Consider the following 15,569-nt stretch of genomic DNA (forward strand, 5'->3'; position numbering starts at 1 on the left):
AGGCAGTTCTGGGGGACTTTGAGAGCCTCCCCAATGATTCTGTGGAGGCCCTTGTAGTTGCATGGAACGATGGGCTGATTGGGGCCATGAACAGAATTGCTCCTTAATCTCCTCTTCTGTGCTGTGTGAGGCTCCTAGATCCCTGATTGATGAGGGAGCTGGGCAACATGAACTAGACTGGAAGGCAACTAGAGTGGTTTTGGCAGAACATTCGGGGTAAATCAGGCAGAGCATGCCTTAGAGCCCACTTATAGGCCCATGAGGTGGCAGTGTTGGCAGCGTTTTCTTCTCTGCCATGTTTTCTTCTCTGCCACCACCGTGTCAGCAGAATCTCAGCCAACTCAGTTGTTTAAAGTAGTTAAGGACTTGGTAACACCTAAGTCTGCCTTGCTGGTGACAAAAATTTGGGCCCCAGCAGTGATCTTTTTGCAGGGTTCTTTGCTGACAAAACCTCTCTCATGCGTTTTGACTTGGAAGCCAAGTTGAGTGCAGATCTGGTACTTGAGGTGTCAGAAGGGCCTGCTTATTAGTTTGTTGTGGATAGTTTGAGATCAGTCCTTCCAATAGGTGCTTACAGGGTCCTTGGGAGTGTGAGGGCCACCACTTTTGCTCTGGACCCACATCTATCCTGGCTTTCAAAATCTTGCTGGGAAAATGGTTTGGGAGTGATCAGTGGAAAATAGTCAATTCCTCCCTGATTAAGGGGATTTACATTTGAAGAAGGCAATAGTTAGACCTCTGCTCAAAAAACCTTAATTGACTAGGGATGATGTGGCCAATTGCAGGCCAGTTTCCAATTTACCATTTCTAGGGAAGGTGATAGAATGTGTGATGGCAGAGCAGTCCCAGGCTTTCCTGGATGACACATCTGCCCTTCAGCCATTTCAGTCTGGTTTCAGGCCTGAATTTGGTTGCTTTAGTTGCACTGGTGAACAATCTTCATTTAAAGTTCAATGGGGGACAATCTTCCATGTTGACGTTGAACCTCACACCAGCCTTTGACACAGTTGGCCACTCCTTTATTATCAGGGCCAGCCTTGCCACTAGGCAAACTAGGCAATTGCCTAAGGTGCCAGCCTTCTGGGTGTGTTAAATTTGGGGGTCCCCCATGCAATTTAATGAAGTTATGAGTGCAGGAGAGGGGGTGGCAGAAGTTAGCCTTGTCTAGGGTGCCAGGCAATCTAGGGCCAGCCCTGTTTATTATCCATCAGCGTGAATATGGAATTGGTATTAAGGGGGTAGTCTTTTGGTTGGTTCACTGTTTTCTATCTGACTGGACATAAAGAGTCACTGGAGGTGCAGAGTGGGGTGGAATTTATCTTGTTGAGAGACACAAGGTTCTGTTCTTTCATTCATGCTTTTTAATATTGATAAAGGCAACTGCATGAGATTGTATGGAGGTTTGGGGTTGGGTGTCATCAAAATGCAGATGACACCTGGCTCTATATTTCATTATGTTAGCCTCCAGATGCATCTGTCTTGGTTCTGAGCTGGTGCTTTGAGGCTGTCATCAGGTGGCTAAGGAAGAGCAAACTGAAACTGAATCCAGATGAGACAGAGGTAATTCTGGTCAAGAATGCTGATACTCTAAAAGGACTGAATCTGCTTGTCCTAGATGGAGTGATGCTGTTTTTTTTCATAGAAGATGAAGCGCTTGGGGGTGGGGTGGGGGTGCTCATGGACCCTACATTGCTGTTTGAAAAGCAGATCAGCATGATGACCAGGAACACCTTCTGTGAACTGCATCTGATTTGCCAGCTCTCTTGTTACCTAGTCTCATCCAATTTGTCCACATGGATCCATGCTTAACCGTATGGATGAATTACTCCAATGAGGCTGCTTTTGAAGTCATCCCAGAAACAACTAGCTCAGAATGTGGCAGCCCAACTGTTGTTAGTAGGTAGGTGCCAGAAACATGCGTTGCCCATTTTGAAGCAGCTATATTGGTTGCCACTTTGTTTCTGAGTTCAAATCAAAGTGCTGGTTATGACCTTTAAAGTCCTTCATAGCCTAGGACTCCCATAGCTGAAGGACAGTCTCCTTCTATATGTCTCTGTATGCCAGCTATGGTAAGCCTGCCACATTTATTGGCTATACCATCTCTTAGGGTGGCTTATCTGGCATTACCAGAGCGAAGGCCTTTCCCATCATGGCTCTGTGAAGAGGTGAAGTGGGACCCCCTCCTTTGAGGTCTTTGCGAGGTACAACAAGGCATGCCTGTTTGCCAGGGCTTTGGAAGAGATATGAACAACAGACACCTTTTAAAAGTGCGGGGGAGGAGACTTGGAGTTTATTGGGGGGGGGGGGGGCTTAACATTTTTTTTCCAATTTGAGCAGCACTTATTTATTTACCTTTTTAAACAGCAACATTGGTGAATTATGTCAAACTGTACATAGTTAAATGTTTGAACATATACTAAAAAAGGAGTACTAGCAAGTAACGAGCAGCAGTTGTCTAATTACCAGCAAATAATTTTAAATTAAGAATGGTTCTGTGCTTAGAGGAATGGTACTGTGCTGAGTAATTAATGAGGGGAATCCATTTGTCCAGTAATTAAAATTACCTGAGGTAGATTCAACAGTGGAAATATGCTCAGCTATTTTATCCATAGTGAAAATTGCCCAGATTTTTACATACCATTCTGCACCTGAAGGAACAGAAATCTTCTTCCAATGAGAGGCCCATAGAACTTTTGCAACAGTAATTAGATTTGTAATTAGCTCTTGTCATATCTTTGGTATTGCTGGATTTTGCCACAAATTCAAAAGAATCAGCTCAGGAGTATTACTGTAAGTTGCCTTGACCATGAAGCAAGGCAGGAAATAAAAAAAATTAATAAATAAACAAGCAAATAAATAGTAACAATGATATTGCCCTGCAAAATATAAGAGTTTAATCAAATTTCCTTTGGTCATGGCTTTCATCTTTAGTACTAGTTACTCTTCCTCTTTTCCAGCTGTTGCCTGGGAACATTCCTTGGTGCCGTGGCTAAGGGCCAGTTTGTGTGTTACAGAGATGTGTTCTGGAGTTAAGTGCCTACCAATTGCATGCAGTCCAAGCTGGGATTGTGGTGTGTAGGAAGAGGCAAAAGTATTTCTCTTCATACTATTTTCCTGATTGCTGCATCTTGAATGCCCAAGTTCACCTCTAAAATGGCGGTGTCCCCAGGACTGGCTTGTGGATGTGGCGAGGTCTCATTTGGCACTAAGATGCAGTTGCACAGACTGCCCCCCCCCCAACAATGCCATCCTGAGCAGAGTTGCATCCTTCTAATTCCATTGAAGTCAGTAGGCTTGGAAGGGTGTGATTCTACTTTGGATGGCACTGCAAATCTTTCTGTCTTCCTTGGATGCTTCCCTAAGCAGAAATCCTTTCAAAGTAAATTAGTGAGTATGCAGAATGGCATAACTAAGAAGAGAGCAATTTTATCCAGTAGATGTACAATAATTTAAAAAGGCTGGCTTTAAAGTAGTCTGGATAGCAGAGGGTTTCAGTTACATAGTTATTGGTAAAAATAGCTGCTTTACATCAGCTTGACATTTCTCTAGAGGCTTTTGTCTTTATGAATAATGTACCCAGTTGCTGGAATTTCTGGAATTAGAATGTGCCTGGAGGAGGCTGGTTGAATTTCCATGAGTCTTCACATCTCATCCACTAAGTTCTGCATTGCAAATCCTTTCTCTGCAAATGCAGTCCTGTGCTGCCTTCCCTCTCAGCCCTCAAGCCTCCAGCAGACTAAGAAGATGTTCTTGAAAACATCTGGAAGTGTCTGGCTGGAGAAGATTTTATTCTAAGATTAAAACTACTTTGGTCAGAAATGACCTTTAGTTGAGGGCCTTTTGGAAAACAGCTTTTAGTTCTAGCCTACTTGCTGTGGGTTCTGTCAGGAATTCATTCAGTGTCTGAGGCTGGAGTCTAGCCTAGTGAACTATGATGCGTTGCGTGTGCTTGAGTCTCAGAGCCCTCTGAATAGAGAAAGGACAATGGACCTCTTTGACTGGTAAGCAGTAGAAACATAGGCTGGAAGGTTCCATCTAGTCCAACCTCCAGCACAAAACAGAAATTCACAGCTATCCCCCTCCACTCCCCCAGAGACCCCAGCCCTGAGAGTATGAAGCCTTTGCATTAGCTAGGCCCTGGCCTAGTGCAAGAGCTGAGAGTTTGACTTTCTATTTTTCCATGGTCAGTCTAGAGCAGTGCTTTCTGTTTGCTGCACATCAAATTTCAAACTTGAGCTCGAGCTTCTCACCCTGAAGAGGACATTCAAGTTTACAATAAAGCAGAGAAGCTTAAACACCCTCCAGTTTGGTTGGCATCAAGCCTCAGATTCAGTGGAAGCTCACAGGAACGCAGCTCCTGAACCTTTCTGAGAGTTCCTCCTCCTCCTTCTGAGAGTTCCACCTCCTTGTCCATTGAATAGTAGGTGCAGAGGCATAACAATCCCTGGATGAGTTCCACCACCTATTCTTCTGCAATATGACCCCTGGTTGGCATCATGTTTGCCAGCTGTGAATAGAGACTGGATTTTTCAGTGATTGGCCCAACAGTTCAGTGGTCTCTTGTGGCTGTCCAGCAGGGGGATACACCGTTCCTTATAAATAGTACAGCTTTTTCAGTACAGTACAGTAAAGGTTTCTTTTAAGAAGAAGATAAGAAGATATTGGATTTATATCCCACCCTCCACTCCGAAGAGTCTCAGAACGGCTCACAATCTCCTTTACCTTCCTCCCCCACAACAGACACCCTGTGAGGTGGGTGGGGCTGAGAGGGCTCTCACAGCAGCTGCCCTTTCAAGGACAACCTCTGCCAGAGCTATGGCTGACCCAAGGCCATGTCAGCAGGTGCAAGTGGAGGAGTGGGGAATCAAACCGGTTCTCCCAGATAAGAGTCCGCACACTTAACCACTACACCAAACTGGCTTTTCATGCAAGTATGTTCACAAACAGCCTGATTGAGTTTTCTCCTTTCCATGCATGATGCTTAACTTTCACTCAGGAGGCAATTGTTTAAATAAGAAATTATCAAGTCATATAAATCACTGTTCACTAGAAGGTCAGATGCTGAAGCTGAAGCTCAAATACTTTGGTCACTCTGACCGTCAAACATGTTCATGGCAAAATGTGTAGAATCCCCACAGTCGGCTCTGATAGGGGTGCGCTATACTTGCAAGAGTGTAAAAAGGTAAAGGTGCGCAAACACTGGTCGTTTCCGACTTTGGGGTGATGTCGCATTACAACATTTTCACAGCAAACTTTTTTATGGGGTAGTTTGCCATTGCCTTCCCCAGTCATCTACACTTTACCCCCAGCAAGCTGGGTACTCATTTTACCAACCTCAGAAGGATGGTAATTTTCATAGTGTTACTTACATGGCATTTCACCACTTCTCTTCATCTTTTCAGATGCAGAGCTGATTCTCTCTACCTGCCTTGCTGTGATAGTAATGCTGTAGAGGCATATTAAAAGATGCTAAAGGAAATGCTTGCAAATGACTGCGAAGTTAATTGTTTCTTTTTAGCATTTCAGTAGTTGCAAGGGTCAGTGGTTAGGTACCTCTTCTGCCATTGTACAGCTACAAGGGATGCTAAACAGCAGGAAGCCCATAGGTATCTTGTCCTCATAAGCAAATGAGATTAATAACTCAGAACACGACTCCTCTTTCCTCTGATCCTCTCAAACAGCAAAGCAAAAGAAAGTGTGCAGGGGAAAGCTGACAAATTCTCTTCCAAAACATGGCTTATGAGTAAAGTAAGAGTCCAGTAGCACCTTTAAGACCAACAGAGTTTTATATTCAAGTATAAGCTTTTTATACTTCTTCAGATACAATGAAATGGGAGAAAAGCATTCAGATTTATAGACAGGGCTGAAAAAATGAATTAGGATATCACATGATGTAGATATTTTGAGACAAAGCAGGGACAACAAGCCAAGTGCTTGTGGCTTATGCGTGATAGAGGAAGTTATTAGCTGAAGTAGTATCTCAGCATAGATCTCCATTTCTGAGTTCTTGTGTTTACAGGGTTCCTCTGGCTTGCCTCTGGGAGTCTATACATTCTTGTGTGTTATATAAAGGCTATACACGGATGTTGCTGCATTGACTGGGGGTGGAATGTCAATACAGGCAGCAGAGCTGTAGTTTTAGAGTTGCCAAATCTCAGACTGGGAGCCATGTGTATCTCTTCAGCACTCCTATGTGTATTATCTTCATGCAACACACAATGGGCCTAATGGAGTTCATTTTTAGTAGATTGTTGGGAAGGTAATTTAGATGTCTTGAAACAAAAGATTAGACAAATTCAGGGAAGACAGGTCAATCAGCAGCTAGTAGCCGCAAATGTCTGTGTGATGGATGGGTTAGAATATGTTGAGCTTGGAAGCAGGAAAGTTGGTGAAGAAAGTAAGTTCTGGACTATTTCAACATTTGCTTGTAAATGTATCTTTTGCCTGATATAGCAAAGCAGTTCTTATGTCGAGCTTGGAAGTGGGAAAGCTGGTGGAGAAAAAAAAATTCTGGACTACGTCAACATTTGCTTGTAAATGTATCTTTGGTGGAAGATGACAACCTTCCCAGATAGGATTGTACCATTCTTCAGTCAGTCAATAACTGCACTCCCCTGCTAGAATCCTTACTGCAAGAGGTCTGCTGTTGCATTGGAAACAAGTGAGATGTACCCAACTATTTTACTTCAGGAAGGACAGCCAAATGACCAAGGTTTCTAGGGTTGCCAGCTCTGGGTTGGAAAATATCTGAAATTTGGGAGCCTGAAGAGAGCAGGATTTGGGGAGGGGAGGGACTTCAGTGGGTTATAATGCCATACAGTCCATCTTCCAAAGCAGTCATTTTCTCCATGTGAACTGATCTCTGTCATCTGGAGATCGGCTGTAGCCCTAGGAGATTTCCAGCCACTACCTGAAGGATGGCAGACCTGAGGTGTTTAACTAGGCAGTATTTTGACACTACACTTCTGTTCCTTCACTCATTCGATTTTCTAAATATTTCATGCAAGACTGAGAATGATTTTGCAGTTTGCTTTTGTGGGCATACTTGTGGGAAGAGCTCAGCATTACTAAAAGGGATGATCTTAATGGCCTAAATGGCTGGGACCAGGGTATCAAAGGGGCCATCTGCTCCATATAGAGCCTGCCAGCCAACTGAGAGCTTTGTGTGCTCCTCTTTTTCTGGAATATGGTAGATAGCTGTGAAATGTAGGACTGACTTGATTGTGGGTGGCTGTTTAATGCCCATCCCATGTCCAATTACCTGGTATCAATACCTGTGATTTTTGTTGTCAAATTAAAGCCTTTTTAAACCCAAGCATTTTTTGAATTTGTTATTTGTGAGTGGTGTGTGTGTGTATGTGTTTATGTGCTTGCCTTGTAATGGTTTCTACTGCTTGGCACCAGTTTGGTGTAGTGGTTAAGTGTGCAGACTTATCTGGGAGAACAAGGTTTGATTCCCTACTCTTCCACTTGCAGCTGCTGATGTGATAGGGTTGCCAAGTCCAATTAAAGAAAAATCTGGGGACTTTGGGGGCGGAGCCAGGAGACTTTGGGGTGGAGCCAGGAGACACTGGGGGTGGAGCCAGGAACAAGGGTGTGACAAGCATAATTGAACTCCAAGGGAGTTCTGGCCATCACATTTAAAGGGACAGCTCACCTTTTTAAATGCCTTTCTTCCATAGGAAATAATTAAGGATAGGGGCACCATCTTTTGGGGCTCATAGAATTGGACCCTCTGGTCCAATCGTTTTGAAACTTGGGGGGTATTTTGGGGAGAGGCACTAGATGCTATACTAAAAATCTGGTGCCTCTACCTCAAAAAATAGCCCCCCCAGAGCCCCCAATACCCACGGATCAATTCCCTATTATTCCCTATGGGAATCATTCTCCATAGGGAATAATAGAGTGCCCAGTAGACATTTCCCTCCCCCCCCACGCTTTCTAAAGGGGGGGAGGGCCTCCATACGAGGGAATCCCCCTCCCTGCCCCCTCCCTCTCTCACACACACACACAAATACTTACTTGGTCTTCTTCCGGAGAACTGTGCCTGCTGTGAAAACGAAAGCAAAGAAGGGAGGGGCCGTTCTCCGAAGCCCTTCCTGTTTCCTCCTTCCTGCCCAGCCTTAAAGGGACAGGGATTTTACAAACTGCTCAGGAGCTCTATAGGTATGTTCTCCCCCCCTCCACCCCCCCCCGGTTCTCAATTTTTGAAGACCGGGAGATTAAGCTGGGAACCCAGAAGTCTCCCGCTAAAGCGGGGGGATTGGGACCCCTATGATGTGACCTTAAGTCAGTCACAAGTTCTCACAGAGCTGTTCCACTTGAGCAGTTTCTGTCAGAGCTCTCTCAGCTCCACCTACCTCACAGGGTGTCTGCTGTAGGGAGGGGAAGAGAAAAAAGATTGTAAGCCACTCTGAGACTCCTTTGGGTAGTGAAGGGTGGGGTATAAATCCAGTCTCCTCTTCTTCGTTTTCTAATGATACCATTATAAACTACTTGTTTTTTAGGTGCAACTTTAGAATCTATTTCAAGTTTTTATTGTATATTTGATGCTAGAAAATCTTCTGGTGACTTTAATGTCTTTAATTTCTGTGAGTTATGTTTAGTAGTATGGTTATTTACACTTTAATAATTGAGTTGTGTTTTGTAATACCATCATTGTGAGCTACTGGAAGTATTAGCTAGGAAAACAGGTTATACATGAGCAGAATTAATAAATGAATAAGATACAGGAAGAATTGTCAAGTCCACTAAATTATATTGGGGGCAGAGCCTGAGAAGATACCTGAGCAGTGCATATTGCCTGGAGATCTCTATTCTGTAGTGTGTAGATCAGTTGTAATTCTGGAAGATTTCCAGGCCCCATTTGGAAGTTGGCAACCACACTTTCCTGTAGAGTTATGGGAGATGCCTAGTCCAGTCAAGCTGCATATCAGAGAATTACTTTAATGAGCATTTGCAAAGCATAATAATGAATGTGAGTTTCTGCACCTTTTCAAAGAGATTGTTTCAAAAAGCAACAAAGATTATGTACTTCTTACTGCCACCATTTTTAATTTAACATACTGATGAACCCTGAAAGAGTGCTTGTTGTCCCAAACTCACATATGGGTCAGTGTGCAGTTCTCAGGCCATTAAGAGCTTTAAATATTATTTTAAAACCAGAACTTTGAAATAAACCAGGAAGCAAATGGGTAGCCACAGTAACTGATGCCGTTTAGGCAGAGTATGGATATACCAGTCAACTTCAGGCTGCAAATGCACAGTAGCATTTTGAAACACCTGACGATTTTGTCTTCAAGGGCAGCCCCACACAGACCACATGGCAGTAGTCAAGTGTGGAAGTTACAGAAAGTACAGAAGGTGGATCAAATGTATCAAGGTGAAGCCAGTTAAAAAGAGATAAGAGGCTATGCACTTAGTGGGAAAGGTATTCTTAGCAACAGATCCTATTTGCTTCTCAGAAAGGATGCCAGGAACTGACATAACTTCACCTCTTTATCTGAGCTCATCCCATCAATCACAGGAAAATCAATCGCTTTCAGAATTTCCATCTAGCATCTTGTCTGGATTCAGGGTCAGTTTCTTACCCTGAAAATTAAGTTTCAAAAATCATCTAAAGTTTGTCCTTATGTAAGGAAAAATGTTCAGTAGTGGATGAACCTCTGCTTTTTTGGTTTGCTTACAATGTCAAGGAAAATTTTCTTATACTGAAGAAGCATTAATGATCTAGGCCTTCTACTTCTTGTTGGCTGGACTTTATCAGCCATGATGATCAAGCAATCTGGCAACATCAAAGGGGCAAATAGTTCAGTGATAAAGCCTCTGCTTTATATTCAGAATTACCCAGTTTCCATCTTTGACATCATGATTTAAAAGAACCAGGTGGTAGGTTATGTGGAAGATCCCTGTCTGAGACTCTGGAAAGCCACTGCCAAAATAAATAATACTGACCTTGATAGGCTGAAAGTCTGGTTCAATAGCAGTTGGCTTCAGGTGTTCATGTGAGCAATCTGACAAATGTAGATACTTTCAACTCTGTTAATATAGGGTTTTCTACCACTGGGCACTGGATTTGGACTTGACATGATCAATTTTACCAGCAAGGAGTAAAGCAAAAGAATCACAGTGAACTCCAGATTGTTTTTCTTCTACTGAATCAGAATTAAGTTTCAGAAGCAGAGCTAACACAATGGGGGCAGAGAAAAAAAGATCATAGCCACTACTTGTGCCTAAAAACAGGCTTTATGGAATGCTGATCAAATTCAGAATGTGTTTTCTGCCATGGTTATACAAAATGTTTAAAATATTTGTACTCCTACCTTTCTCCCATTTAGTTCAGGATTCAAGAGAAGTGACTACAAGATAAAGAAATAAACGTGCAAACAGACACACAGTAAATTAAAACAATATTAAAAACCAATCCAGAAACACCTATGTCTGTCTAGGAGGATATTTCCCTTTGCACAAGCTCATTTCCCAGTTCCTTTTATGTCCAGTTTGGTGTAGTGGTTAAGTGTGTGGACTCTTATCTGGGAGAACCAGGTTTGATTCCCCACTTCTCTACATGCAACTCCTGGAATGACTTTGGATCAGTTATAGCTCTGTCAGAGTTGTTCTCTCAAGAGCAGTTTCTGTCAGAGCTCTCTCAGCCCCACCTGCCTCACAGGGTGTCTGTTGTGGGGAGGAAAGGGGAAAGGAGACTGTAAGCTGCTCTGAGACTCCTTTGCATAGTGAAGGGCGGGGTATAAATCCAATCTGCTCCTCCTCTTCAGTAAACCATAGGGATGGGAACCTAGTGGAAGATGGCACCAGGGAAGATGGCATTTGTTGCCTGCTAAACTCTGCATTCCAGATAGACTGTGTGGCAAAATAATTAGGTTGTATAAAAAGTTTTCTTAGACTTTTAGGCACACACATCCAGGGAATGCAGATTTCATAACTACTTCTGACCATGGCTATCAAAACTTTCAGAGTGCATATACGTATCAATCTTTAACTGAAAGCTGTATGTCCTGTTTTATTGGTTCGAGGCTATTAACCTAGAGATATTTAATTGAATCATGTTACATAGATTCAGGACTTTTTAGTCCAAATATTTGCTTATTCAAGGATGGAATATATTTATTGTTGAATCCATTTCTTATGAGTTTCTCTCACTTAATCTTCAGGTATCTAACTTCATTGTTTCTTTGGGTTGGGTTTTCCTGCCTTCTATTTTGGTTAGTTTGTGATAGACCTGCATTGACCCAAAGTTGTGGACCTACATTCCTTTGTATGGCTAGGAATTGAGCTGAGAAACTAACTCATATTTCTCCCATTTGATTGTTATAAGAGTTCTGTTTCATCACCTGCTTAAGCTGTTTCAATTGAACTTCACGTTGTACCTGAACCATTATTTTTGTTTTTGTTTATCATCATGGTTCTAGAACCACAGTGGTTGTTTCAGAAGATTCAGTCTGACACAAAGATTTAAGAGATAATGTCGATGCTAGAATGGAAGCTGGCCACGTTATAGCCTGTAATATAATTTGAGGGAATGTTCAGCGTCATTTGAATTCTCCTGTACTTAATGTTCTTGCAGAAATACTTACAGCTTCAATGAACTGTGTTGTCTTTTCATCTCACAAAAAGATTGATTGACCTTTGTCATTTATTCCAGGTCTCCAGTTTCTTCAGAAGATGAAGGTAAGAATCCATATTTATTGCTTTTCATGATGAAATAAAAATGGAAGCCAAGGGCAACTTGGAAAAAAAAAGTTCAAAGTATATTCTTTCTGAATGTGGGAAAGAATCAGCTCCTGATGTGGACATGTATTATTCTTGTGTGACTTCAAGTGGACAGTTGTCCTGTTCAGCTCAGCGCAGTCTATAATGTAGCTCTTTTACAATTGCACCCAGTAATAAGGTTGAGCTTTGATCTGCAAAACTGATGGGATATTATTGGCTGTCTCCATTATCTGGAACCTTTACTTAATGGAAGAAGTTCTCAACAAAAATATTTAGAATGCATATGACTTTTTAAAATGTCTTCTTAAGTGTTCCATGTATATTCTTAGTCACTTGTGTAACTTCCTGTAAGCTACAGAAAAATTATGATCCACTTTTTGCCATTAGAGCCATTGGAACGTCTCCCAGTAGACTTACGGCCTCTCATCCATACCTGGCAAAAAGAGCCTGCATGAGGTAGCTGGCACCTGACCTACATGGGCTGAATGAGGTGAAACCTAGTCTACCAGAGGCCCACATTGCCTAGGGAAGGCTGCAACTGGACTGCTCAAGGTCAATCTGTCCCAGGAGAGTTGGCACCCAGCCCATTCAAGATCTGTGCATCCTGGGAGAGTTGACACCCAGTGCACCTGAGATCCATATGGTCAGGGCAAGTCAGTGCTCAGCATACCCAGAGCATACCCAGCCCAGGAAGCATGGTAACAATCATGGCTGATGCCTATGCAGCCTGGGGGAAGCAGCATCAAGCACACCTCAGGGCTGTCAAGGACTTGGAAAGAGTTTGTTTGCTGGATAGGCAGGCTGCCTTTCCATCCCTCCCTTTGAGTTGGGACCAGCATGAGCTGGAAGGCAGAGTCATTTCCCCCATCCCAGTCCACCCCTGTTATCCACAAATCATAGAATGAAGGTGGTGGAGGAGGAGGTTAGAAAAACAGTGGCCTGCTTGAGTCCATAGTCAGAAATTTTATGGGGAGGATGCATGAGTAAAATGAAGGTTGATACCATTGCAAATTGACCATTCTGAATTTTGAAACTCATTAATTGTACCATAGAATTTTCCCTTCCAAATGGCTAGAGCATCTGAGAAAACAATAGGGTTTTCCCAGAAATGCCTAGAGTGGCCGCTGCATGATGTTGCTACTGCAGTGATGTCACTTCCAGGTGACATCAATGTGCCAGCAACATTAGGGGAAGTTCCTCCTGCCTGCCTAATGTGGGCCGGCGGGTTGGGAAACTCCTGTGCAGGGGAATCCCCACCTGGACCAGGGACTTGGGAACCCTAATTAAATGGCAAAAATTATAATTGCAATTGGCCAGTTCTCGTGGAATACCATATACACACACACACACAAACACTACCATACACTACAATACACATACTATACAATGTATGTGTGTTGTACAAATCTGAATGTCCTTGGCCAATAAAAGACATACAGCCAAAGTCCTGGTGAAAGAGGAAGGAAAAAAAGGCTTATTGCAATGAACGGAGAGGAGAGCTAAACCAAAGCCTTCAATACCAAGCTGCTATACCTTCTTTCAAGATGGTCACAATCTTATATATGCTTGATGACACATTGGCACATGTTAGCATATACATACTAATTGGCTGCCACATCTAGCATAATTCCATTGTGAGAATCAGCTACCCGCTACTGATATATCTTGCCAGGCTGGGAGCAGTCCATTGATCAGGATTTATGTTGCAGAAAGAAATTCTACTTTACATGTGCTTGACCAGATAAATCCATTTTGGACTCTAAGAACCCCCTACTATTGTTGCTTAGAAACATAGTAGAAATGCAGTGAGCCACCGGGCAAGTTATGTTTCTGTTATAGATAAGACTGGAATGTTGGTAACTCTTGTGTCTTTTCGGTCAGGCCTAGCTGTGTATCAACCCTTAAGGATGTTACTTAAGCATGCTTGCGGCCTTCCCAACTGGAGCATGCTTATGGCCTTATGAACTAAACTAATTCTGAAAATAGAAGAACCATGGGGGCAGCCTACTTCTGTATTCAGTTGTTTTGGGCTCTAAACAACCGGGCCATGGGAGCAGGCTGCTTCTGTGAGTCAGCTGTTTAGATCAGTAACAGCTGAGCCACAGGAGCAGTTCGCTCTGCATGGCACAGCTGTTTAAAGGGGATTTCTTGGGTAGTCAGCCCCAAAGACTGGCTGCCTGAGAAAGCCCCTTTAAACAGCTGAGCCGCAGGAGCAGGCTGCCACCGTGTCTCAGCTGTTCCTGATCTAAAAAGCAGCCTGCTCCCGGCCACTCAGCTGCTTTGTTGGCTTTTGCGGGGAAGAGAAAGAAGGAGTTTAAACCCCTGCTTTTTGCTCCCCATGAACCTCCATAAACTGCCTTAAAAGTTCGTGGAGGTTCACAGCTGTGTTGCAGTTCGTCAGGAACAAAGGTTTGTGAGCTGGTTCATGCCCATCTCTACCCAAGGCTCAGTATTATGAAGGCAAACGGAAAGTGACATCATATGGGCAGCTAAGTGCTCATTTCGGTGGGACTTGCACTGAAGGGGAGTGCCTGGTCGGCTCAGCCTCAGTGGCTGCAAAAACAAAATTCACCTTCAGTCCTTTGAAATATTTCACAACATCAAGAAAGCCTGTGATGTTCCCTTCTGTACTTCCATGGCTGAAGGATAGGTTTATTGCATTTGATCCTTGCAAAAACCTGACATTGCTGCCTTTGGTTCTCATACTTCAGAGGAAGCATTACATTTTAATAGGATGTCCTGGCTACTGGTATTATGATCCTTGTCAGTGGTCAGTGACTTATTAGATGAGTATACAGTTTCCCTTACATTATCTTATTACTCCATCATTTATCTATTAATTGAGTGTCAGCCGGCATATGAACAACTTCCTTATGGATCCTCCTGACTTTCATCTCCAATATCTGCATCTACCATTTCCCCTTCCTGTCTGCTTTCACTATTTTCTTCCCTTACGCAAACCCCTCTCAAGTTCCATTTACCACCTGTGCCTCTGTGACTAGGGACCAGTTCTACAGTTTGATCAATATCCCTAACCACCGCAGTACTATAAAAGCATTTATGAGCTTACTTTGAAAATGGAGAATCAAAGCCACAAGCACTCTTCTTCTATCATACCAAGGACATTAAAAGCTTCTGCTTAATGACAGTGAAATAGCTGGTTGAGAAATGTATTACTGCAAAGGAGAATGATTATATGCAAGAGCAAACCCAATGAATTTCTGCATCCTGGTGCTTTTATAAAGCAACAGGGTCATCATGCTCGGTGTTAATGTTTTGAGAACTATCCTTGTGATAAGAGATCCATCTAGGGGTGGCCAAACTTGCTTAACATAAGAGCCACATATAATAAATGTCAGATGTTTGAGAGCTGTGAGACATGAAGGCAGGCAGGGTAATAGATGACGGAGGGAGGGTAAAGAAAGAAACTTTAATTTTAAATGCCTTCTCCAAACAGCCAGCTGGCTTGGCTTTGAGAAGTGATTTTAAAAGGGAAATGCTTTCCCCAAGCCGTCCGATGGGGTGGTGGGGGCTTTGAGAGCCACACGATATGTGTGAAAGAGTCACATGTGGCTCCCAGGTTTCAGTTTGGTCACTCCTGGTCTAGTCCAGCATTTTGTTTTCCTTCATTGTGGTCTCCTGTCTGAAGCTGGGCTTTCTCTTGCCTTGCCCCATAGCTATAGAACAGCTTTCCAGAGAATATGCATCCTTCTTTGCTGGCCTTTAGAAAGGCCTGTAAGTCCTATTTCAAGGGGCCTCTCATTGGCCTCTTGCACTGCAGTCCTGTGCAGGGTTAAGGACATTAGAGAAGCCATGTTGGATCAGGACAATGGCCCATC

The 15,569-nt window shown here is 43.2% G+C and overlaps 1 protein-coding gene across 1 annotated transcript in view; it reads left to right on the plus strand.

The window, feature by feature from the left end:
* The window catches only part of DGKI (diacylglycerol kinase iota), a 398,043-nt gene that overhangs the window by 333,543 nt on the left and 48,931 nt on the right, over window positions 1-15,569 (plus strand). The window contains 1 exon segment of the mRNA XM_060245690.1: window positions 11,663-11,688. Within this exon segment, the coding sequence (XP_060101673.1) occupies window positions 11,663-11,688 (26 nt within the window).

The sequence above is a fragment of the Heteronotia binoei genome, chromosome 8, assembly GCF_032191835.1.
Source record: "Heteronotia binoei isolate CCM8104 ecotype False Entrance Well chromosome 8, APGP_CSIRO_Hbin_v1, whole genome shotgun sequence".
Taxonomy (NCBI): Eukaryota; Metazoa; Chordata; class Lepidosauria; order Squamata; family Gekkonidae; genus Heteronotia; species Heteronotia binoei.